Consider the following 27,919-nt stretch of genomic DNA (forward strand, 5'->3'; position numbering starts at 1 on the left):
CTAATAGATAAAAATTGCGTGGAAAGAGGTTTTATTTTGCAACATGAAGATTTTTGTTTTTGTTATTGAACATTTTTTTCTTTGGAGTTAACTACTCTATAACACAATTTGGTTCAAAAGTGGTTTTTCTTTTACTAACTAAACCCCAGTGCTTCTCTGTGTAATATAACACTCAAACTATTTAGTTCAGAATAAAGAAACATTAGCATATAAACTTTAGGATTATAAATAGTTTCTCATTAAAAATGCAAAGACGAATGCTATTCATGTGCTAGTTTATTTATCTTATTATTCCGAGATAATTTCATGATGACAGTGGTCAATTACCAATTACAAGACCAGGAAATTCAAAGAGCAATATTTTTGCAGAGACCATGTTTTTGCATTTATTCCCAAAAGTATGCTATCGCATTTTCACATACCAAGCTGAGAGGCCATTTAGACTATTTCTTTGCTAATTTTTGCTTATTGCTGAAGGGAAGATGATTTCCAATGAACTTTAAATATTCGACGATTCATGTCCATCATTGCTGAAAGAGAAAAGGAAGACAAGGAGACCAAAAGAAGTAGCAGGACAGAGAAAATGCCACATGGATTCGGGAGTTGAGATAACTGACAGTAAAATATATGTTCTTTGGTTAGCAAAGCGAAAAGGGGGAAAGTATTGCATACATGATAGATACACACTAGCATTCTAAAGCAGGAGACAAGAATGTCAAGAGTGTATTCTTCCCCCACTGCCAGATGGAAGGGCTATTATTATAAATGAAAGGCAGCAGTAGTGGATGCCAGGCACTTTTGTTATGTGCCAGATTCTGAAGTCCAGATGCAAGCAGGTTACCCCTGGGACAGGACAGGCTTCAGTTCCCGCAGCAGAACAGAACCAATCACAGTTTTCTCAGTGTTTATGATAAGCTGGGCTGTAGAGGCTTCCTTCAGTTCCACTGTGACCAGCATCAATGACCCACTGTGCACAGTTTTAGCTGCAAACCTGGAAGAAAAAAACGAGAGAGACCTTTTATCATGAGAGGGGGGAGAAAAAAGAGGAGACAGCATAAATTCAAATAGGTTTAAAATAACTCTTTTTTCTCAAATGAAATAATTTACTATAGGTTCCCTACTGCCAAAAACCCAAAGCCAAGCATTCTTTTGAAAAATCAATAAACTGCCCAGCCCATGCTTACCACAAGCAGGTGATTTTAGTGCATCTTTAAAACAAAATGGGCAAAGGAAGTCTATCTTATTTATTAGTTTGAACAATAGATGCATGTGAATAATTCTCCATTATGACATATTTGAGAATCATTCACTCATTTGATATTTAACATTTCACCATGCATAAGGCCATTTAAAATAAGCCATCATATTTTTATCTTTAAAACATGTTAAGAAAAGGTACCTTTCTCAAAGAGCTTGAAATTTTAATTCCTCATATCTGAAAATGATTATGCAAGAAGTTAGATAATTTTATGTACATTATAAAATTCTTACTAAGTTTCAATGAATTCACTCATGTAAAAATATTCAAATTCAATCTCTAATGTTAATGATGACATGAAACAAAATCACGTGACAGCTAAGTGCACCCTCACACCTCCCCCCCTTTTTTTTAATGTTTAGAATATTAGATCCTTTTTTCTTTAGAATATAATAGAGGAAACTTGAGGTCTAATGCTCTATAACTAAATTCCAAGACATGAAGAACCTACTAATTACATGGAATTAAAAGCAAAACTAGCCTTTTAAGCACTGCAATTGACTGAAAAGCCGTTGGAGGCACAATGAACTTCTGTCAATCCTGCTAATTCATTCTGCATGCACAGTTGAGCCCAAGAGATGTGAAGGAAGAGGACGGGAACGTCCCAAGCCTCCATTTTCCACATGGAGCATGTTCCACACATTTTGGGGGGGAGGGAGTTTGATTGCAGGGATGACTGGAGAAAAACAAAGTTGCTGCACATGAGCTTTTGAAAACACTAACAAGTGTAGAGCAGGTCTGCGACCTGCTGTGACCCCACTTTGCAGGGCCAATCCCCTTTCCCCTTTCTGTATGACACGTGTCTGAATCTGAGCCATCTGCCTCAATTTGCGCAACATCTTCAGCCACAATGGCACCCAGTTAGCCCTGACAACAGCTCACAATACATAAAAATAAAACTGCCGTGCTGACAGCACGCTGTGGACTATTCAAGAGCAAACCAACTGGTCAGTGTCTCATGTCTGACAATTAGCATGGGCCTTGCACAGAGCCCACGGCGTCCTGAGGGATCTGTTTAATTACCATCAACATAAAAGAGGGAGTTTATCAGGAGACACTCAGAAAAACTTCACTCCCGACTTAATTAAAATATTAGCCACTTAAGCAGGAAGCAGATTCTCTTTAAATGAAAAGTAATTTCTTTTTTGAGTTTTTAAAAAATGACATCAAGATCTCATAACACATTAGACGTATTTTTCTGAAACCAAACAAGCCGTTTTTGGCCTAAATAAAATCATGAAAATCGGTTTCCCAACAATAATTAGAACAATGCATCAAAAGCAAAACAAATATGCTAATTTTACCAAATTGAAAATATTATCAACACTTTGAATTTGTGTTTTAAAATGTTAGCTAATGGGTTGTTGACAAAATATGTTTGAAACCTTCCTAGTCATTTATTTGTGTACTCTCTACAAACAAGCTGAAAACTTGCAAGGAATCTGATAGAGCAGTTTTCCTACTGAGAGAAGCAATTATAGGTAGCCAGTTTAGGAATATAAATCATACAAATGTTTTTAAAGAGGTTTTTATAAACCTCTTAACATACACATCCATCTGCCTTTTAGACATGCACACAAGAGATTAGGAACTGGGTACCTCAATTTCATCTTTGAGAGAACACAAAGATCACTAGCCCCCAAGTGCGTTCTCTCTTTCTATGGCTCCTTACAGGTTTATGCATTCCTTTTGTCTAAATTTTTAAGGTCCTTCTCTTCATAGGAGAATGCTGTTTCTATATTTCTGTTAAACCATGTCTCTAAAGAATACAAGGTGGCTCTATTTCCCCATTCATTTATGCAACTTTTCCCATAAATTTGGGCATCATGTCTGTAATTCATTCAACAAATATTTCAACAGAGGTCTCTATTTCTGACAGGGTTATAATTATGTAAACAATAGTCTTATTAGTTAGTCCCTTTATTTACTTAACACTTGTGCCTTGGGACCATAGAGAAGGAGATTATGTCTGAATAGGAACACAAAAGCACTGTTGTTTGATTTCAGTGTTGCACAGCCCCAAGGTACAGTTTATCTCTTGTCTATTAAGAAAAACTTAGAGTCAATGTTACAATTAATACAAACTTGGCAGAGACAAATGCCAATTTTGGTGTCAGTATGTTTACAGAGATTAAAATTAGTATCCTGTACATGTTTTTGAAATCCTATTACCACAAAATTCTCGGTACCATAAAGAATAGGGGCATGAAAGAAAAGAGCCATTTGCTTACACCGCAGTGGAAACATGCTAAGCAAAATCATCCTAGCAACAAAATCTGTTAGCTGGTGTAAAAGCTACTGCCTTTATTAACTAGGTCTCTATGTTCTAGTGGCCACAAATGGCAGAAGCAATGTTTTAAAGCAGAAGACTGGAAGATCAGATGTTCTGACATTCTCATTTCACAGTTCAGAAAGGATATATTTAATTGGAACACAGCATGATCACAATTTGGTTTGTTTTGGCCCATGGAAGGCAAAAGCCATCCCCCAAAATTTATTAGTCATTTAACTCCTGAACAAGCTATGTTCTAACATACATTTAAAAGATAGTTATGGAAAGAGTACTAGTTAATAAATAATAAATAGCTAGCTTTTGGATGTCAGAAACATTGATTATAAAGTCAGCTTATATATTAAACTTAATGACTGACATTGAAAACCTCTATACTTAGCCTCAAACTAAGATGACACCATGACAAAAATTTTTCAGAAGGCATGAGAAGTTTTTGATCAGTGTAATGATGATAGTAGCTATCATTTATTAAGTGCTTACTGTGTGTCTGACAATGGGTTCTAAGTACTTCACTTGCATTAATTCATTTAATCCTATGAGGCAGGTCACTTTATAGATGAGGAAACTGAGGCTCACAGAAGTCAAAGAATTTGCTCAGGGACACGCAGCTAGTGAATGGTTGAGCAGAAATTTGAACCCAAGCATTCTGATTCCAAGTCACACACATTCTCTTAATATATACAAAAATGTACCCTTAATAATTTGTTTTTACCAGTCAACAGATAAATTAAGGTTTTCCCTATTTACCTAATATGCATATAATCTGTGATTGTTCCAAAAACTTATAAGAAGGAAGATTTTTCCTTCCTAAAATGGTATACTTGGCTTTGTAGTATTCTGTAATTCAAAGCATCTTGACTTTCTCTGTCATATTTTACATTTCTGCCTTTAAAGATTTAAAACATGTTAAATATCCCCTACCTGCTACTCCCTGAAGAGACACTAGCAATGAAAAATACGAAACCTTTTTGAATGGAGCTGTAACACAGGGAGGGGCTACTAGGAGACCAATCAACCTGGAAAACCAGGAACACCACAAATGAGAACAAATAAGTGGCATGACAGTTAAAGATGTATTGCCTATGTACGGTGGGCTCCATGTTATTAAAAGGATACCATCTAGATATTTTTCATAATTTTTCATTTCATTCTCCCACCAAGCACTCGCTGTTTGTAATCACCAACTGAGAAGGTAAAACTGTTTGGATATATCTGTATTTCATCTCATTAAATGTCTCTTTGTCTATTATCTCCAGCAATTGACATTTAATCTTTGAAGCCTATAAGAATTTCTAAGATTTAAGAAAAAGACAAAATAAGCTGGTTGCCAAAACTAAATGAAAAAATGTTTCACTCGTCTTAAAAAGTTATTTTGTTTTAACTATTGTCAGAACTATAAAAACAGGTCAAATAGCAACAATAAAATTGAATAAATATATTATCTATAATACATAGATTTATTCCCTCATGCACTTAAACCATACTTTTTAAAGATTTGTGACAAATTAGCTATGAACCATAAATGTTCTTTGTTAGAAGGAAAGAAATCCTATAACTCAATTGTTCTAACAATTAGAATTGCTGATAGTATAACACAAATCTAAAAATATTTATCTGAGAGGCTACGTCAATCTCCAGGGTAGTCACAAACATAAATTTTTTCTACACGGAAACAGATTTGGTATACTAATGCAACAGCTCTAAGACATGCTTTTTCTTCTCTTGGATAGTCTTCCTGGTTTCTGATTTTTCTATTCTGAGTTCAATTTTCTTGTGCTTTCTGTTCTACTGGTTACCAGAAGCTGTGACAATGGCCCACTCAGGCTAAAACTTTTTTTTTTTTCCTACTCTGTACATGAAGCCTTCAATTACTGCCTGCTGAAGCAGACAGAATCCTATTAGTAAGAAAGACGATCACAAGATGCAGTGCCCTGCCCTAGCTGTATAAAAATAATTAGTCCAAAGTTGACAAATGTGTAATGAAGTCGCACAATCATTATATGTAAGAAATACTGGTTTGAATAAGCCTCCTAAACATCAATACCACAGCATGGTGATTTGAATTATCTTCCACAGGATTTAAAATTATAAATCCTTATTACCTTGAGTTAATATAGTAGAACATTTTAAATAGGCAGAGAATTTGTAAGTTGTAAAAAATTCTATTTTGTTGACTATAAAATTGTGTTTTAAAGTTAAGCCCATTACACTATTAAAGTAACAGTGACGGGAAAAAAAGCATTTACATGTGATATTCAAGTTTAGAGAATTTATCCAAAGCAATGTATTTTTCCCTATTTTTTTTAATTGCCCAACAACATCGTAGTATTTTCCTTTAACATTCAGGATAAGAGTTAAAATAAAAAATAAGCTAGCATCATAATTTAGGACTCTCTCTTTTCTATACTAGTCTTCAGACATGGTATAAAAAATTATTCCCCACACTATCAGGTCAATGATGCATTCTCTTTCTTTATACAGGAAAGCTGAAAAACCTAAGTGCACTTCCTCAAAGAAGACATAAAACATGCCAGTTATTTCAGAGCATTTCTGGTTTGTCTATTTGGTGGGGGTGGGGTGAGATGGGGGTTAACAAGAGAAAACCAATTGTAAAACATTTAAATAAGTCCTTACCCCATTTTCTTTGATTCCTTACAAAATTGTCAACCCAGAAGGAAAACCACCAAGAATACTTTTCTTTCATTTTTACATAAAACAATTATATATTCCTATTAGTAAAACTGTTTCATTAGAGGATACTACCTCACAAATGGTGAAATTAAATAAAACTTAAATACAGGATGTTTTTAAGTAAAAATCAGCTGTGCAGTTTAGTTACTTCTGGAATATCCAAATATGCTTTCTGTGTAAAAACTGAGGTCCGCGTTTGTTCAGAGAGCCTGCAGGGTTCAAAGCAGTCAGACAAAAAAGCAGTGCTGTCCTCTAGTGGACAACCACCAACCTGAGAAAGAGCTCTGTTTTGACTGCATTTAGCAATCACGCATCTTCAGTCCTATTTGAGACTCAAAATTTGTCATCCGTAGAAAAGACCTAAGCCTGCTATTTTTATACTAACAACTGTTTATACAAAATTTTGTTTAAGGGCAGATAAAGGAGGTTGACAGGGCTTATAAAATTAGGGTATCAAGTCTTCAAATGTTACTTGACGAGCAAAAACTCTTTTCTATTGTGATTCTCAAGAATTACCCAGAATTTAAATCTCTTGTAGTTTCCAGCAGAAAAGAAATAAAACAACTAAAAACGATAACTCAAAGGTTAATTAACCTATGAACAGAAGACAGGGAAGTATTAGAGACCCCATCAAGAAGTGACTAAGCCATTTGTGTTTGTGACCCTCGCACAAGCTGGATTTGTCACAAAGGTCTTAAAAAAATATTGAGTGAAGGAGTTACACATTGTAGATCTTTTAGGACACAAAAAATACCAGTATTTCATCTATTAGTAACCTTTAAACAGGTATATAATAACGGTGATTAATTGAATGAGTTTAAGGCCTAGAAATGAAACAAGTTGTTCCTTACCTGTACTTTGATTAAATAACAAGATTTTTATTTTAAACCTGAAATAAACTGTCTTATATGCGTTAATAAATTAAAAAGTTGACTGCCAGGTTGCCATGGATACACTGTTCCATTCAGAGCACCAGACTTCCCTAAGAGTTAAGGACCTAAGTGACAATAGTAAAACAACATTTATTTTACTAAGATTGTAATTATCCACAAGTTGCATATATTAAAAACTTGCAAATTAAAAAAGTGACAGGGTAAACAAAATCAAAACCACTAATTAAGATATACAGGGGGAAGAATAACTATAAGTACTGAATACAAGTTAATAATGAAAGTTGTTCCAGGATCTTAATGAATAAGCTCAGAACTAAAATAGAATCATGGCAGAGACAAGGCATTCTATCTTCATTCAAATTTCACATTTTCCTCTTGTAGGGTCAATTTGTTGTTGATGAAAGGGCAAAGTGAGTAGGTAGGGTGACAACTCTTTTCAACAATACTATTGTATACAAATGTCAGAATTCCTGAATATGGGGTAAAACGTAAAGTGGCTGAGCAACTGCCCAAAGACAAACTTTTACTTACGGTCTAAGACTGTTTTATAGACACGATTGTAATGTACTACTGCAATGAATGATAGACTATACTATCTTGCTGGAGCACACTGGGATAGATATAAGAAAAAAATACAAGTATATCATCTACTAGTATCCCTGACTGATTAATCTGTAAAAAAAAAAAAAAAAAAAAAAAGGACACATATAAACATAGGAAAAATATTTTAAAATATGTCATGTGGTATTAACTCTTGATAATTCATGGCAGCCTCAAACTCTGGACTCTGGAACATTTGCCTTCTAACCACTTGGAGTACTGGCTCAAACACAGACTCCTGGGGCCTGTGCCAGATGTACTGAAGCTGAGTTTTAGGGGGTGGGTTTCAGAAATCTGAGTTTTATACAAACTCCCACATGATTCTCTTGTATAGAAAAACTCTTAGAGATTTTGGAGCTATAGATTAGTTTTCAGGTTTCTGGTCACAGTACTACTCATTAGTACTGACCAGAGGATAAGCAATATAACACAAGCAAAGCATCTCAGTTCTATGTTGCTGAAAACAAACCTCCTTCATAACCCTTACATGGTATTTCTCACAGGATCACGAGACTGTCCTCTGGCCCTGGATGAACCCAGGACTCCCACAGCGGGTCTGCTAATCTCCTCTCTTAAAACACACTAATCTTGATGTTTTCCTTTCACAGTCCATTCACGTACTGGTTTAATGCTGTCCATTTTGTCCTTTATTTATACTTTATGTATTAGTTTATTAGCGTATTAAATAACATGCTTTAAGATTTTTACAATGTATAGTTTATTTCATTAAAATAAATGAGAATATCTAACACAGAAAATGAAGATATTCAGCCACATATTTAATAAATGCTTTTTGGTGATGATGGAACCTCTCATTTCTGTATTACTCCTTATCATGTGGTAACTGTAATTTGCAAAAGCAGATTGGCGCAATGGCCCCAAATCTGTAGATCTCAGTAAGATGATTTTGTTCTCAAAGAGCAGCTTTTTCAAGTAAATACCACAGAAATGAAGATAAAGTTGAGTCTTTCAATAGTATACCTTTTGGTTTTCTGATCCTATCACTCATTTAGAAAACAAAACTAAATGTCATGTAATATAACAGTAGATAAGTTTTCTCAATTGGTCTTTAAAAGTGTTAATATATAGGAAATGTTCTTGGTTTTTGAAGTGAATTTCATAAAACTTGTGCTCCTTTAATTGACTTTTTCTTAATGAGGGCCATTTTTCTGCTAATGTGTTAGAAACCATTTTCTATTAAGTGTTCAAATAAAATTTGTTCTTTATACCATGATATACTTCTGCATATTAATGGAGTTTCAGTTTTTCTTAATTCTTTGTTAAGTATTTCTTTACCTGATATTTAATGTAAAAAATATTTAAATTTTGAAGAGTAGGAGGAATAAATTATTTCAAAACTAAGCAATGGGAACTTTGTTCATTGAATGGTTAGAAAGAATAACACTAGCACTCTGGGAGCCCAAGGTGGGAGATTGCTTGAGGCCGGTTTGAGACCAGCCTGAGCAATAGTGAGACCTCATCTCTACAGAAAATAGAAAAATTAGCCAGGCTTGGTGGCGCGCCTGTGGTCCCAGCTACTTGGGAAGCTGAAGCTGGTGAATCACTTGAGCCCAGGAGTTTGAGGTTGCTGTGAGCTATGATGATGCCACTGTACCCTAGCTCTAGCAGAGGTGACAGAGCAAGACTCTGCTTCAGGAAAAGAAAAGAAGGGGAAGAGAGGAGGGGAGGGGAGGGGAGGAGAGAAAAGAATACCCTAATGCTTTTTAAAAGTTGTCTCAGAAAGAAAAGGTCTGGAAAAATTAAATAGAACATAAGCCAGCCAAGAGTAATTTATCATACTGAAATTTTTATCATTTAAAATACTAATGGTCAAAATGCTTTTTATACTTCGTATTTTTAAAAATAATCCTAAACTGATTATCATTAATAAATACTAGAGTGACTTTGGTCCTACTCCTCATAAACTCAAAAATGCAACTATCACAGAATAAGGGAATTATTCAAAATCTCATAGGGGTTTCAATTTTATCATTAACAAATTACATATAAGCTTAGATATAGAAACTCATGAATTCCATAAGGTAATATAAAATTAAACACTACAGTTAAAAATTTATATAATTCAATAAAGTGGTAAACTGTTAATTTATGTTATTATAATGTAAACAGTAATTGCTATTTCAATTTAAATGAAATTAAGAAAAGCATTAATAAACAATTATTTTGTTTTAATTGCTACAGCATAAAAGAATGGTCAGAAGCATTACATATTACAGGATAATAATTTACATCAATTTCTGCATGAGAAATACATATAATTTCAGGTTTATTACCTGGAAGCTTTCTAACATTTAGAATATTATTACAGCCATACTTTAGCTATCAAAGCAAATATGAGATGTTTTCAATTCAGTATGGTGGGACTTCAGAAACCAGTTAAGACAGCACAGCCTGTTCTTAAGTATGTACAGGCATTTGATTCACTTTTCACTCTGTGCTAACTTGGGCTCTTCCCCAGGTTACAGAGCCAAGCACCAGGCTGCTGCTGATAGGGCCAAGACAGAAGAGCGTCAAGACATCGTGAATGCGTAGGCCATGGACATTAAGTTTGAGTGCAATCTCCACATTCTAAAGTCAAATACAAATGGTTAGTTGTGTGTCTCCTCTGTATTAGCATGGATAATTGAGAATTGACTATAATTTTAATATAAACCATTTGAACAGGCATTACATTACAAACCAACAAGACAAGTTACTGGCAAACTATGCTTTAATAAGAATTACAAAACTATGCTAAGTGTCCTTCTTGGTCTATCTCCCAAAAGAAAGATAGTTTTCATGTTATGTGTCTTTGAGAAATCCTTCTCTAGACACATAACATGGAAACAGAAGGTGGCCATTGCTTTCAGAAAAGCTTAAAAACAAAACAAAATAAAAAAAGCCCCATATACAAAACAAAACAAAGACAAAACTAGAAGTTCCAACATAAACAATGGCTACTCTATATTTTTATGCTTTACAAAAGAATATATTTAAAAAAGACTGCAGTATTGCTGGGTACAAAATGTACCAGGTAAAATTTCATACTGAATAAGCCAAAATTTATAGTTGATGTATAACATTTTGGCATTTTAGTAATTTCAATAATTCTAAGGATCCACAAATAAAACAAAACAGCTTCTGTTAGAGAAAATCAGCTAGGAAAGTAAAAAGAAATATTCAAACCAGGAAAAAATTAAAGCAGGAAAACTTAGAACCAAAACATTTATTTTCACTAAAAAGGCTTCTGTTCACTTTTCTCCCCTACTGAATACCATTAACTGATAGATAAGTTATATTTGCATGGTGGTACCCGTATGAGGACCTTACATTCATTTTCTTATTTTATCACCACCCTATGTGAGATATTGTCATAAATTAAGAAATTAAAGCATCAGACCTCTTGAGCAACTAACTTAAGGACCCTCTACTCTTAAAAAAAAAAAAAGTACAAGGCAAATCTAGCACATGCGATTTTCACTCTGTTACACTACAGTGAGGTTAGGCAACTCTGAACATAGTGATGGCAGATCAGCTCTTCTAAAGTCAGGCACGATGTTCTTCTATAAGCTATCACAGAATTTCAGTTCAATACCTCCTTTTTTCCCTGCCACCCATTTCCAAACACATGAGGACTGTAAAACCTATAAGAAAAAGTTATAACTTGCCCAAGATTACCAAGCATAATAATGGCAGAGCTAGGTCTAAAACCCAAATCACCAGTAGCACTTTCCATATGGAGCTTCTTCTGCTCCTGTACTAATTTAAAACAATTTTTTTAAAGCTCTGAAGACCTTCTCTTTGATTCAAAATTTATTTTCTATAATTGATAATTATATAAGAAAGGATAAACTAAATATAGTATATAGATATTTTTTTTTTTTTTTTGAGACAGAGTCTCGCTTTGTTGCCTGGGCTAGAGTGAGTGCCGTGGCATCAGCCTAGCTCACAGCAACCTCAAACTCCTGGGCTTAAGCGATCCTACCGCCTCAGCCTCCCGAGTAGCTGGGACTACAGGCATGCGCCACCATTCCCGGCTATTTTTTCTATATATATTTTAGTTGGCCAGATAATTTCTTTCTGTTTTTTTTTAGTAGAGACGGGGTCTTGCTCTTGCTCAGGCTGGTCTCGAACTCCTGACCTTGAGCGATCCACCCGCCTCGGCCTCCCAGAGTGCTAGGATTACAGGCGTGAGCCACCGCGCCCGGCCGTATAGATATTTTTAATGGCACAAGTATGCCTGTCATGAGATGGTTTGCAATGCATTTCCTTAAGCTCACAGAGAATTATGAAACAACTGCATGGATAAGGGATTATTGTTTTTATATTCATTTGCATTTAAAGCCACTGGCATTCATAAAAATACAAAGAGGGCAAACATATTAATCACATTTTCTGCTGCCTTTCAGGACAAATGACTTGGATCTCATGTTTCAGATCTTGGTGGTAAAGACACTCCTGGAGTAAGAAATAGAAGCTGTATTTAGCTTCATGTGGGTTGTCTAGCAGCTCTTTATTAACTGGAAGCAGTCTCAGGGGACTGCTATCAAAAGGAAATCTGTATGTACTACCCAAACTTCCTCCCTTTCAGTTAAAAAAGTCCAACTCCTCTGCTTTATAAGCTCCTGGAAATCTATTGAATCCAATGAAATAAGATAAACTCTTAACCATCTCATAAAAAGTATCTTTGCAAATTACCAAGCTACTATAAAATGTGGATATACTCTGTGTATCTTTCAGGAAAAACCATACAAGTATAGTAAGTATACTATGAAATGAGGGAAGAGGGCCTTAATCCAAACCAATCAACCAAATAAATATACCATCAGAAAAAAAAGAGGAGGGTGTATATATATATATTTAGGGGTTATTTCTAAAGAAAACAATGAATTGAAAATTATATGTTTATACATATACAAGTTATCTTGTGTTAGTAAACCTACCTGTGTATATTGTCCTGGCCAGAAGGGACTGCACCTACATTGGCTACATTGACAACCTTCTGAAGGATCGCAGAGGGAGTGAAATTCTGTGGTGCAGCAATGATTACAGCAGAAGTTTCATTCATTCCTGTTAGCTTTCCTGTAAAAGCAAAAGAAAGGCGCTCTTTTACTAATTTCTTTATGAAAATCACATTTAAACAATTTTAAGCTCATGGTCAAAATTTAAAAACTTTTTTCAACAAAAGAAGTACCACTTTGGAATGTAATTTATAAAATAATTATCGTAAAATTAAAACAAACTGCCACTATTTCAAGGATTTTTAAAAACCTTCATTGTATACGAAAATGTGTAAAAATACAGTCAAAAATCACTTTTAATAAATTTAATTTGAAATATTACAGGATAAAAACTTAGAATCACAAATATGAAATTTCAATTCAGTCCCTTTAAAATATACTCAGTCTGGCCTTAATGCAAACTATTAAGGTTTTATTTCTTGAGCATATACAAATGTATTTATTATTAGAAGTTGTATTTTTCTATTCATTCAAAGATCTCTTATTGCCAAATGCTGCTTGAGAATAAATCAAAGTAATTCTGGAATAACTAGCCGCATTACCTGATGAATGGCCTCAGGATAACAGTTGAAGTTATATCAACAATGACTGGAAGTCACTGAAAATGTACAAGTACCTAAGCTACACCTGATGATAACAGTATTTGCTTAGTGAACCGAACTATAATTGCTGACAGAAACACTAATTGAAACTTCTGAAGTAAAAAGTTTAAAAACAAAGGAAAAAATGTGAATGGAAAATCTTAAATCCCAGAGACATTTCAAATAATTTTAGAAAAGAAACTAAGTTAAGCAAAAGCATGAACAAAAACCATACAGAATTAATGCAAGGCATGCCATTAATATCAGAATCTCATGTAAAAAAATTCAGTGAACAAATTCAATAACATAACACTTGAAACAAATATTGAAATTTAGTACCCAGGTTAAAAAACAAAATAATTACTATAAATTTCACCTCTTTGGATCTGTGATATAAATCATGGACACCTAATGGTATCTATTAAAGCCAATAATCCTTTGACATATTTGATATGTACACAGTAGTTTACTTATAAAATATAAGATTTATGAAAATAGTAAAATTTGATTTCACATTGTCAAAAGACCCTGTACCTTCAGGCCTATATACTTAATTTAGTTATTTATTGCAAATGCAACCTAAATTTTTTTTTTTAAAGTCCCTATGATTAACACTACGAAGACACTAAAGCCTAACACTGCAAAAAAGACTTAAGCCATCAGATAGAAAATAGAACTATCTAGCTTCTAACAAGGAGCAGTTTTTACTAACCACTTTCAAACTCGGGAACACTATGTTCTGTCTTAGACCGTTTAACTTCAATATTAGGCAAAAGCTTTAAAAACTACACAAGCAGTCAAACACTGCTTTTAAGTAGAGCACAGTGGCGGACATAACACTGCTGAGAGATGTGTGTACTCATTTAGGATTTAAACCTTCTCCATTAAGCTCTATTGAAGAGCAACTGCTGAATAAATGAATGCAACTATGTTTATGTTAAAAGCCTGTTTCCCGCAGCATGTAATTAAAGGAAATGTTGTACAAAGCCAGTACTTTTGTCAAGCTCCTGTAAATGGAAAGATGGATAGCACTCAGAGAAGTGAATGCATTGCTTCATATTTAACCTTAACACTCTTGTCATTAATGGTTTGTCTAACTTGTTCTATAAAAGACAAGGTACTGCTCCATTGAAGTAAAATTAAAAAAATCAACTAAACCATGCTTTTCAGAACAGAAGATTCATTATCGTCAGCTAATGTATTGGCATAAAGCAAAGTAACATCCTATCAAGTAAGGCACACATTCAATCTGCCTTCCCACCCCCCTTTATTTTTAACTCATGCTGTTTTATTGTTATAGGCAATTTGTACCACTCAGCATGACAGTGTAAACTGAATCAAGATTAATTTACATGCAAAAGAACACTTAGGAGAGCAGCATGGTAAGCAAATGTATTGTCTCGATTGCTGAGGTGGAAAAAGAACCTGGAAAGAAAAAAAGGTGCTCTAATTAAGGGGCATCAAATATGATTGCTTGTGGTAGTTAAGGGCCAGAAAATAGTAAATGTCTGACCATTTAAAGAATTAGCATCTTGCTAGCTAGGAACCCATAAGATGGATGCATAAATCATAATAAAATTAAGTAAACATTTTAGGTTTCTTAAATCAGAGATTTTTCTAAATGAAAATCTATCAGGTATTCTCAAATTAACAAGAAAAAAATATGCCAAGGTATCATTAAAAGTTTCTCCTAAAAAAAAAAAAAAAGACTAAAACACTATATAGTCTGTTCATACATAATAAAGGTAAAATTACTGGGGAAATGTTTAAAAATTGCCAGACTAAAGAATTTGTGGCTTCATTAGAATTTATCTAAATTTTGGTAAGTGTGGTAGACAGCACTTTAGGCTAAGCAGCTGGAACTGCTGAAAGGCAAACCAAATAATATAAGAAACTAAAATTCAAAAAAAATTTTCTAAGTTTTAGATTTGCAATTTAATTCACAAGAAGAAAATGAGTAAGAGGAGGTAGCTTGGAATAAGCACTTAGCTTAGGCCTCTTGAAATTAAAACTGTCTAAAGAAACATTAAATTTTTTAAGTAAAAAAGAAAAATCCCGTGTTATTTATAGTATTGAAAGCGTTTCACAGCTAGTACATTGGCTAACTTTGCAACACTCAAAACTCATAGCGATGAATAAATCATGCTTCTGTTGAAGGCTTATAATATGAATACTACAGATACCCTTCAATATACAGGATAAGCCAATCTTTCCTTTAATACTTTGACTACTGATCTTATAAACAAGCATGTTTAGCCATGAAACCCTAACTGCAACAACTGAGAAAAAGTGATAGATCAGACTGTATATTGGAAATAAAACTTTTTTGATTTAAAAAATATTAATCTAATATGTAATAATCTGTTAGGACTTTTATTTAATATTGTACATACTTTTCAATTATGTATCTTTACAATAAAAATAGAACCATACTCCCCATGTTTCTTATTTATAATTTTTTCAGTCAAACCCTAATTAATACATTTAATGTACTTCTTGAATCTTAAAATATACGCCATGTGAAATGAGATATTCATTATGTAAATTCATTTTATTCAAAGTAGAAAAATCGGTTAAAGCTAGTGTGTAATAATACACACACACACTTCTTAAATTTACTTGCATTTTACCTTTCAGAATTTTGCATTGATAAAATGTGAGGAAACTGATTTTTATTCTGTTTTAGGATTCTCCGTTAGTCATTTCGAGGTACATTTTGTGAAATAAGCTAAGCTCTTACTAGAGTCGTATAACAAATACATGTGTAAAGTTGAGAATTGAGACCTCTATTACCAAACCTGCTGAAATCTATAACTAAAAAGATGCTATTGAAGACTCTTTAAACCTGTGGCAAATTTGCTAGCATCAAGTCCCGCATCAAAAAATGAATTCAGGAAGACAGAAAGAATGATACAGAAATGCCAAGAGACTTGCAAGGATTTACAAATACTTCATATAAACAAATTTTCAAATAGCTTTATTCAGAGTAGCCTTTCTGCTCTATTAAACATAGCAAACAGCTGCCAGATTTATTCAGACAAATAATCAACAACCATAGAAGTAAAATGGCAGAAGAAAAAGGAATTTTGGCAACAACTCCACAGAGGACCACAGCTATTCTCCAAGTGCACCTCTCTCATGCACTTACGGTTCTGTATGGCTAGTCAGCGAAAAATCCCTCAGTCACAGCAGAGCACAAAAAATTTGATCGAAATATCAAGTATTCTAAACAAAAGCTGAGGGAGAGAAAGGTGTATGATGATCTGCTGCTTTAGATATACTTTTCAAAAAAAAACAAAGGATATCCCCTTAACAATAAATGTGCCAAAGCCTTATTCAGTCACCGTGTGCCACTCACCTTGGTTTGTTGAGCAGATGTAAAGCAGAGAAGCAGGCTTTAGCCAGCAAAGGGTAAGAATAGCAAATATAAGAATCAATTCAATTTGTCAATAGAAAAATAAAATCACAAAGATAATTTTCTTCTATAGCAATAATCACCTTCCAAGAAAAGCAAATGCAAAGATAGATTCAGTCATTCTTTTTAATCACTTAAAAATAAGGTTCAAGGAAAAAAGATTACTATTAGTTTACAGCCTTGTATGAGATTTTCCTTGTAGGATTCTTCTGTAACAGGTCTTTTTGACATTGTGGATCACAAAGGCTTAGAGAAAAAAAAAATCTTCAGCACTACAATAATGGAGTGCCAGGAAGCATGCCCCTCTTCTTAGGTGAAGGTATTTGTGTGTGCCTAGTACCTTCTGGAAGCTTGATGGATACGATTCAATGACCTCAAAATGAAGGGATCTTGTTTGGTAACACCCGCCAGAGGAAAAAATAGCTTAGATTCACATAACGTTTTAAGAATTGCTGACAATAGCATTTAAATATGCCCTGGTTGTATAAATGTTATCCTTAATTAAACACATAAAATCAGACAGAATTATTTCCCTTTACTCATATATCAAAAAAATAAAAAAAAAAACACCTCATTTTTATTAGAAGGTATGTTTGACTGTGGGCCAAGTATAGGATGTTAATACTTTTATTCTGCTGAAACTATTTTCTTTTTAGGTACATATTTTAAAATGCTTCGGCTTTGATATATCTGACAATATAGCAGTTTAAAATATAGAATTAGGTCAAAAGAAAATACAGAAGTATTATTTTAATGCTATAGTTAGGACTTTATTTTGAAAGGTAAGGTACTCTAATGTGTGCAGGGAAAAATACATTAGTAGGACATGAAAAACAGTTCTATAATGAAAAAAATGCAGAAACACAGTATTTATAGTGGTAGGACATTGGTAAGTCCTCAATTCCTGGCACTTTCACTAATACAAAACACATTAGTATATTATCAGGTTGACAAATCACAACTCTCAGAATTGCAAAGGTGATTAAGAATTTATTATCTTAAAAACATATTCAACAATTCTCAAGTATGCCAGAAATGTAGACAAACATATTTTTAAGGTTATTTATAGGTGCAAAGCATTAACAAAAATTGGAAGATTGTGCACTGATGTCTGTTAATGGCTATGTATATATGGTAAGTTATTTTAGAGACTGGGAGAAAGAATTAGCACATATTATTTGGTATGTAGATTTCTATTAAATTACAGTAATTTCTCACCTTGCTCCTTCTTAAAATCTTTCTCTGACATGGCCACAGGTAAAAGCAGTTCTCCAACAGGTGGTTGAATATTAACATTGAAGCAATCATTCTTGGTACTGAAGAAAAAAACAATCCAAACTGACTAAATGCTTAATAAATAATCATTCTTAATACTATGCAGTTGAATAGAAGCAATAAAGCATATGCCAGCCTATGAAGCATAAGCTCTTTTTGGCTTAAATATTATAGCTGAATATTACAGCTGAATTTTTCTCAAACAACATTATTTACAGAAAAATACATCTGTTAATCAGAATTTTTAAAAACAAAACTGCACAGTTATAGTAAAATATACCATCTGACATAGAACTTTTAAAAATAGTAGCAAGGGTATATAACCACTACCACCAGAGGAACACTTTAGCTTGGAGAGACATAGTATTTTATCTTTACTTTATATACTTGAACAAGTGTAGAAGATGAAGTGCTTTAGTCTTAAATGGTTAAGATCTCTTTTTTAAATATTAGTTTTTAGTAAAGAATGAAATGAAGTGACCATACTGTGTTTAGATATGTGCTAATAAATATATATTAATATATAATAATATCTCATCTGCAAACTTGCTTTCTTCAAAAAAACTTTTATTGTCTAATAGTATTTCTCATTAACATTACTGAACAATATGTGATAAAAGTTATTCTTTCAAATGACAGGATACGAAGAATTTAAGAAAGCCAACACTGTTCAGTCTAGTATCAGATACTGAGTACTGATACTGAGTACAATACTGAGTACATTTACTTCACTTAAATCTCATGACATAACTATTGATAAAAAATTACTAAAATGGCATTAAAAATTTTTTTAAGTTGGATGTTTAAAGTTAGGTTGATGAATATATGAGTTAGGAGTGTGTTTGGCTGCAAATAAGCAGAAAATCTAACAGCTTCTTGAGATATAGGTGTTTATTGTTTAGAATACAAGAAGTCTCGGAGTTAACACTCAAAGGCTCATTAAGTGGCTTAAAGAAGCCTTTAGGGGCCGATATTTCTCTAGCTTTTCCACTCTGCCATCCTTAGTATGTTGGCTTTCATCCTCATGGTTGCCAGATGGCTGCTGCATCTCCAGGTACCACTTTTACATTCCAACTGAAGGAACAGTGGTGATGAAAGAGTGTTGAATAATTTAGCCAACCAAATCTATTTAAAAATTTTCCTGAAAGTCCCGGAGAGGGACTTCTACTTTCATATTAGAACTGGATCCCATGCTTCTGCAAAGATGGTTAGAGCAATGTGGATTGTGGATAAGAAATACCAAACATTAGGTTAAGATACACTTGAATTTATCTTAAAAATTTATGGACAATAATAAAATATGAAAAAAATATACTTTTATTTTATGCTATTATGTATCATATTCTCGTAAGCTGCCTTATATTTTTTCACATGTGGATTGTCTAAGGCAAATCAATAAATCCAATTTATTAATTCAATAAAGATTTACTGAATATAAACTTGATCCTATGTACTGAGTATCTGGGGATTTAAAGCCAAATGATATTGGCCCTTGAAAATCACGTGTCTAGTGGGAGGGAAAGAAATTACATTTATAATGGAATGGTAGGTATGACATTAGATATGTGGAAAGCATTATAGTCCATGGGAGAGGGACTGATTCGTTCTGCAGGAGTGAGGTGAAGATAAGTTTATTTCCAAGAGGAGAGAGAAGGAATTCTAGGCCTGTGTTTTGGGAAAGATGGAGCAACCTGGTGTGTCAAGAGATGAAGCTGGGGCACACTATAAAGAATATCACCTATATTATGGCCATTCATCCCAGTTCTCCCAGGATGGTCCCAGTTTATGGCTATTGTCCTGGAATCCTGTCCAGTTAGTGCCTCTTTTCACTCTCTAAAGTGTCCTGATTTGTATGATTGAAGTATATGATTACTTTATTCATATAACTAAGACAAAGGTGTTTCAATGTTTCTTGAAGCAATGAGAAACCACCAGAGCCTTTTTTTTTTTTTTTTGAGACAGAGTCTCACTCTGGTGCCCAGGCTAGAGTGCCGTGGCATCAGCCTAGCTCACAGCAACCTCAGACTCCTGGGCTCCAGCAATCCTTCTGCCTCAGCCTCCCGAGTAGCTGGGACTACAGGCATGTGCCACCATGCCCGGATACTTTTTTTCTATATGTTTTTAGTTGTCCATATAATTTCTTTCTATTTTTAGTAGAGACGGGGTCTCGCTCTTGCTCATGCTGGTCTTGAATTCTTGAGCTCAACGATCCACCTGCCTCGGCCTCCCAAGTGCTAGGATTACAGGCGTGAGCCACCGCGCCCGGCCACCAGAGACTTTTGATATAGGAAAGTAGATGACCCCACTTGTGTTTCAGAAACTCTGGTGGCAGTGTGTAAGGTGGAGTAGAGGAACAACAAAAGGCAGGTGGACCAGTTAGGAGTACAATTTAATAGTCTAGGCAGGGGTTTTTAGTATTTACTGTGTGTTTTACTTTAGTAAATCCTAACAAGGACACGAAGAGGTAGGTTCTGTTACCCCAAATTTACTGATAAGAAAACTAAAGAGATGTTTAAATAATATGCCTAAGGTCACATTGGTAGTCAGTGGCAGCACTGGGATTTGAATCCAGGTGGATCTGACTCCAAAGTCCACATTTATTCCACTATATTATGTAGCTTCCCTAGGGTGAGTAGCACAGGATATTTTATGGATATTCTAGAGTTAGAAGGGACAGAACTGTGATGGATGGGAGGAAGAAACTTTGTACATTTTGATGTCAACAACTGGGTGGATGACAACATATTGAAGGATTTTGGGAGCCTAGACAAAATGATTTGGCTTTAACCATGTTAAATTTTGAGTACTCAGTTACCCAGGAAGAGAAATTCAGCAGATAATTAGAAATACAAATCAAGAATCAGGAGAGAGGACAGGGTAGTACACCTGAGTTTTAAAGTAGTAAGAATGGTATAGGGAAGAGCTAAAGCCTTACAAGAGGATAAAATCACACAGGAAAAGAAGATACTGATAAAAAGGACTAAGTGCAAACTTGGGGAAGACCTGAATTTAAGTGAAAATGGAAGAAGAGCAATTTGCAGAAGAGACTGGGAAAGAATGGTCAGGGAGAAAAGGTGTGTGCCAAATACTGCAGGGAAAAAGTAAGATGAGGAACACAAAGAAGTGAGTATAACCGCTGACCTTAGCAAGGCAGTGAGTCAAAGGGTAAAGGGAAGATTGTCAGTGGGAGAAGGGACAGGAAGCCACAGAAGCTTCATGAGGATGAAGAGGCCAAAGAAAAGAATGTTTAAAGAAACCTAAGCATGTTTAAAGGCTGTAGAGAAAGAGCCAGTGAAGAGGAGGAAACAAACGAGGTCTTAGGAGCAGTAAAAGAGTTTGGGATTAAGAGCATAAGAACTAGGTGGACAGGTTAGCCCTAGAATGGAGTAGGTACTTTTTCAGAAACAGCAGAGAAGGAGCGGTTTAAGACAGAGAGAAGTATCGAGGGTACTTGAGAAATACATTAAGAGAAATACATAAAGGCCTATGAAGGAGTATATGAATATGTATACACATATATATATTCATATATAATTCATATATATATGAATCACATATATAAATTATAAACTAGTTGAGTATGAAATATAAAATGTAGCTTTAAGTCACTGGATACAAAGCTTCCCAAAGTAGGAGGCACAAGGCAAGACATTAAGGTATAGGCAAAAAACTCTACTAATTATATTTATTTTTTTCTCATCCCTTTTTAAGTTCTGTTTTTGTCTGTTTTAGTACATACATGTAGCACAGTGAGACATAAACATAATACATAAATATTAATAATTTAGAAATAAATTTATACATGTAGGGAGTACATAGCCAAAATGTTTTTACTGATAGAAGTACATAATTTTAAAAAGTTAGGGACCACTAGGTTAAGTTTTATGTGCTACATTATTTTTAATTACTTGTTTTTTTCTTTTTAATAAAAACCTTTCTCCTTCCCAATTCTCCTGAAGGACACTACATACTCCCTTGATTAAAAGGGCGGGGCGTGCGGAGAGAGAAGGGGAAGGAGATTTGCCTTCTAAGGTGCAGAAGTAAGTCTAGGTGAGTAAGCAGCAGGTTTAAGCTTGGCGGGAAAAAGTTGATCCTCAAATGTCCCCACTAGCAACAAGCAATGTGTTAGAGAATAATATATATCAGCAGTCCCCCACCCTTTTGGTACCAGGGACTGGTATCACAGAAGACAATTTTTCCAGAGATGAGGGGAGACGATTTCAGGATGATTCAAGTGCACTACATTTATTGTGCAGTCAAACCTCTCTGCAGGTTATCATCATTATTAATGATAATGCTATTGATATTAATGATAATGATATCACTAGTGATAATCTGTATTTGCAGCTGCTCCCCAGCACTACCATCACCTCCTCAGCTTCACTTCAGAGCATAAGGCATTAGGTTCTCATAAGGAGCACACAACCTATATCCTTCACATACGTAGTTTACAGTAGGGTTGTTCGCACTCCTATGAGGATCTAATGTGCTACTGATCTGACCAGAGGCAGAGCTCAGGCAGTGATGCAAGCAATGGGGAGCAGCTGTAAATACAGATGAAGCTCTGCTGTTTGCCCGCTGCTCACCTCCTGCTGTGCGGCCCAGGTCCTAACAGGCCACAGACCAGTACCGGTCCATGGCCCAGGGCTTGGGGATAGCAGATATATATGATTCAGCTTGACCGGTTATCTTTTTGCTTTTGTTGCTTTTGGCTAATGAATGCATGTTTTATTTTCTGTAATTGGTGAAATGGTTGACATGTAACGATGTATGAAAAACCAAGGATTTATGTGTATCCCAAATGGGTCTACTGAGGCAAATGTAATGAAATTAGAACACTGCTGGGGCACACATTGCTCATAGCTTACTCAATATCTATTTTCTTTCTTCTTTCTTGATGTAATCCTCGTTTTGTTCAGGTGGACAATGTGCCCAAATGAAGCATATTTCTCAGCTCCTCTTGTAGCTAGGAGTGTTCAAGTGACCCAGTTATGACCAATGAATTGTAAACAGAAATTCATTGGGGATTTCTGGGAAAGTTTTGCTTTTCTGACATACACATAGCTCCTTCCTCCATGTTACTTCTTTCCTTTTATTGCTTGGAATGCAGATAGAAGCCTGGAAGTGCAGCAGCCACCTTGTGACCATGAAGATCACCAGCACATGCTAACACTCTGTGAAGCTATTAAACCAGTTCTGAACTGCTGACCTCTAACTTCTAAGCAAGGTATGGCTTATCACAGAGTTAAGAAAGAATGTTTCCTCTTTATTTTGGGGAAACTTTACTTTCATTTATGTGAGTATTCTAGGATGTCCTCCAGTTCACTATGCACCTCCCTTTCTATCCTTTTGCCTTCTTATGTGTTTGCTTCTCTCTCACCTTATAGGTTTCTTTTCCTTTTTCTTCACATTTCCTTTGGTTAAACATGGGAGAAATAGGTATCTCCATTTTTATGCATAGATATCTCAAAATGGATAGGGAATGGTGAAAATGATTGATGACAGATGTAAATTTATCAGAATTAACAGTTGCCAGATCAATGAAGTATTGTTTTTAGGGCAGCTCTAAATAGCCTAGCTGCATGGGATCGGATGGCATAATAGTTTAATGTAAGACAAGATTCTACTTGTTATACATTTAACTGTAATAACTGTATATACTTGTACTACATATAATTGCATTTCTCAGACTCATTTATAGGATCCAAATTGGTAAATTTTCTAGGCAAGAGAAATGGGCAAGCACCTTAACTATTTGGAGATTCAAGTTTCCTCATCTATGAAGTGAGAACTATGATACTTACCTTGCAGGCTAATTTTCACTACTAAGTGAAACAAAATACCCAGCATAATGCATGATAGGTACTCAAAACCTACACACATTATAGGAATGTATCATCATTTAAGCATTCATCTATTATCACTTCTAATTTTTTCCCATTACAAACAATGCTTATTTAATATCCTTGGCTAAATCTATTTCTTTATAAGCACAAATACTTCTCTAAGCTTGATACCCTAAAATGAAATTACTAAATTGAAAAGTACTTAGCATTTTGATAGATACTGCCAATTTAAAGTCCCACAAATTGTATACAAGTGTACATGTTTTTCTCTACCTTCCTTGTCAATACCAGATATTAAAATTATTTAAAAATTTTGCCAATCTGATGGGTGAAATGTTTAAATTTTTATTTCCCTGAATAGTAGTGACACTGAACACCTTTTTTTAGCCATTTGCATTTATTTTCTTGCAAACTGCCTATTCTTAGCCTTTTCCTCACTTTTCTACTGGGTTCCTTTTCATCGATTGTCAGAGTCCCCTATATATTCTGGTGGTTAAACTTTTGTCCACTAAATATGCTGCAATGCTTTCTGTCCTGGTATGATATGGTGCCTACGTTTTCTTTTCTTGCAGAGAAGTTTTAAATATTTAGTAGAACTTGTCAGTTATTTTCCTTTATATATTTCTGGGTACTGTGTCTTGCTTAAGACTTTTATCCCCAGGGTGGGCATGGTGGCTCATGTATATAATCCTAGCACTCTGGAAGGCTGAGGTGGGAGGACCAATCGCTTGAGGTCAGGAACAGCCTGAGCAAGAGCGAGACCCCATCTCTACTAAAAATAGAAAAAATTAACTGGGCATGGTGCTGTGCGCCTGTAGTCCCAGCTACTCAGGAGGACCACTTGAGCCCAGGAGTTTGAGGTTGCAGTGAGCTGTGATGATGCCTTCTTTTTTCTTTAATCATTAATTAGCCCATAGTTTTCCTATTTTTTTTTTTATACATCCTAAAAGTGCTTTAAAAATGTGTATTTTCTGTACTCAGGAAACAAAAAGAATTCTTTTTACATGCATGTATCCTAGATCAAGTTTTATAACTAAATTATCAACACTGCATATTTCTGTTTATCTATCCTTCCTCTTTGATTTACCAATTTCTGATGTGTTAAAATATACCATGATCATGGCTTTGTCAATTTCTCCAAGCATTTGTATTAGTTTATGCTTTATAAATTACAAAGCTATGTGGTTTAAAAGTTTGTAACTGTTATATTTTCTTGGAGGATTGCAATGAACAGAAAATATCTTATTATTATTATTTTTTATCAGAAATGCTTTTTTATTTTTCTAGTTTTAGCACATCTATCTGATAAATACACACACAATTCATCTTTCTGTTCTCAACTTTTCTGTGCCAGTCTCTTTTAGGTAGGGTTCTTATAAATAGCATATGTTACATTTGGTTTTTGCCTGTTTAATAAAACTGGAATTTAATTCACTGATATGAATTGTGAAATTACTATGTGTGGTATGTTTGACCCTTTGCATCCATCTTATTTTGTTTTCTATTAATGTTTACTGTGCTTTTTTCCTCTTCCCCTTGGTTAAACTGATGAAGCTTTAATTGTTCCTTTTCTTCCTCCCTTTAGGTGTCTAAAAGTTTAATATACCATATTTCTATTATTTTAGTGGTTATCTTTAATATGTTAAAACATACTTAAACTTCTTTTTGCCATCAATCAATCCTCTTGCCAAATATAAGAACCCTAGTACACCATCATTCCCTCTCATACTTGTCCATGTTGGGATTTTGGTTATAGTTTATTATTAATATTTATTTTTCACATTATGTGTCAACAATTATTTTTACACATTGATGGATTTTACAGGTAGAATTCTTTGTCCACTTTTTAATTTTTGATACTGCTTTTCTCTGTCTCAGCGTGTTTCTTTTGTTGTTGTTTTTAAGAGATGTGATCTTACTGTGTTGCTCAGACTGGAGTGCAGTGGCTATTCACAGGTGTGAACATAGCTTACTGCAGCCTTGAACTCCTGGCCAAAAGTGATCCTCCTGCCTCAGTCTCCAAAGTAGCTGGGACTACAGGCATGCGCACTGTGTCAGGCTTTGTCTTTGATTTTTTTAAAAAAACTCTAATACAGTATATCTTTAAGCAATCCTTTTAGAAAGAGTCTATATGTGGTAAACTGATATAATCTTTGCTTGGCTGAAAAATGACTATTTGGTATCCTTAAAATTTTAACGGTCATGTCCTTTGCCTTCTGGCCTCCAGAACTCATGTGAATACTGATGAGAAATCTGATACCGTGCTCATTCTGGTTCTTTCTTAGGTAAGCTGCTTTTTTCTCCACTTTGGAAGATATTAGGGTAGTTATCTCCTTATCTAGAATTTCACCAGGATGTGGTCATCTTTTTTTTTTTTTTTTTAATTTCAGAATATTACAGAGGTACAAATGTTTTGGTTACATAAATTGCTTTTGTAAAATTTGAATCAAAGATATATGTGTCCCCTCACCCTGATAGTGTGCACTGTACCCATTACCAGTGAATTTACCCATCCCCTCCTCCCCCTCCCACCTGCTTCAATTCTGTTGAATTTTACACTATATGTGCATATGAGTGTTGATCAATTAGTTCCAATTTAATAGTGGGTACATGTGGTGTTTGTTTTTCCATTTTTTGTGATACTTCACTTAGAAGGATGGTCTCCAGTCCATCCAGGTTGTTACAAAAGGTATTAGTTCACCATTTTTTTATAGCTGAGTAATATTTCATAGTATATATACATCACATTTTATTAATCCACTCATGTATTGATGGGCACTTGAGCTGTTTCCACATCTTTGCGACTGTGAATTGTGCTGCTATAAACATTTGAGTGCAAATGTCTTTTTTATAAAATGTCTTTTTTTCCTTTGGGTAAAGACCCAGTGGTGGGATTTCTGGATCAAACGGTAGGTCTACTTTTAGTTCTTTAAGGTATTTCCATACTGCTTTCCATAGAGGTTGTACTAGTTTGCAGTCCCACCAACAGTGTGTAAGTGTTCCTTTTTCTACACATCCACTCTAGTATCTGTTGTTTTGGGACTTTTTGATAAAAGCCATTCTCTCTGGAGTTAGGTGATATCTCATTGTGGTTTTGATTTCTATTTCCCTGATGATTAGAGATGTTGCACATCTTTTCATATGTTTGTTGGCCATTATTCTATCTTCTTTGAAAAAGTTTCTGTTCTTATCGTTAGCTCACTTTTTAATGGGGTTGATTTTTTTCCTTGCTGATTTGCTTGAGTTCTTTGTAGATTCTGGTTATCAGCCCTTTACCAGATGTATAGCATGCAAATATTTTCTCCCATTCTGTAGATTGTCTATTCACTCTATTGATTGTTTCTTTGCCTGTGTAGGAGCCTTTTAATTTAATCAGTTCCCATTTATTTATTTTTGTTGTTGCTGTGATTGCTTTGGGGGTCTTCTTTATAAATTCTTTGCCTAAGCTGATAGCTACAAGATTTTCCAACCTCTTCTTCCAGAATTCTTATAGTTTCATGCTTTAGGTTTAAGTCTGTTATCTAACAGGAATTAATTTTTGTGAGTGGTGAATCCTGTTTCAGTCTTTTACATGTGGCTATCCAATTTTCCCAGCACCATTTATTGAATAGGGATTCTTTTCCCCAGTGTATGTTTTTGTCTGCTTTGTCAAAGATCAGATGGCAATATAAGGATGCTTTCATATCTGGGTTCCCTATTCTCATCCATTGGTCTATCTCTCTGTTCTTGTGCCAGTACCATGTTGTTTTGGTTACTATAGCCTTATAAGATACCTTGAAGTCTGGTAAATTGATGCCTCCCAATTTGCTCTTTTTGCTTAAGGTTGCTTTGTCTATACAGGGTCTTTACTGGTTCTATATGAAGCATACAATTATTTTTTCTAGATCTGTGAAAAATGATGTTGGTATTTTAATGGGGATTGCACTGAATCTGTAAATCACTTTGGGTTGTATAGACATTTTAGCAATGTTGATTCTGCCAATTGATGATATGTTTTTCTATATGTTTACATCCTTTGTGATTTCATTCTTCAGTGATTTATAGTT

General features: G+C 34.5%; 1 protein-coding gene across 1 annotated transcript in view; it reads right to left on the minus strand.

Moving 5' to 3' along the window:
- Nucleotides 1-262: 262 nt before the first annotated feature.
- AP3B1 (adaptor related protein complex 3 subunit beta 1) overlaps nucleotides 263-27,919 on the minus strand; it is a 225,457-nt gene continuing 197,800 nt past the window's right edge. The window contains exons 25-27 of the mRNA XM_069491985.1: nucleotides 17,971-18,068; nucleotides 12,679-12,817; nucleotides 263-991 (exon numbers count right to left, since the gene is read on the minus strand). Coding sequence (XP_069348086.1) covers nucleotides 838-991; nucleotides 12,679-12,817; nucleotides 17,971-18,068 — 391 coding nt within the window. The 3' untranslated portion in view covers nucleotides 263-837. The remainder of the gene's footprint in view (nucleotides 992-12,678; nucleotides 12,818-17,970; nucleotides 18,069-27,919) is intronic.

Source organism: Eulemur rufifrons, chromosome 17 (genome assembly GCF_041146395.1).
Source record: "Eulemur rufifrons isolate Redbay chromosome 17, OSU_ERuf_1, whole genome shotgun sequence".
NCBI classification, from domain to species: Eukaryota; Metazoa; Chordata; class Mammalia; order Primates; family Lemuridae; genus Eulemur; species Eulemur rufifrons.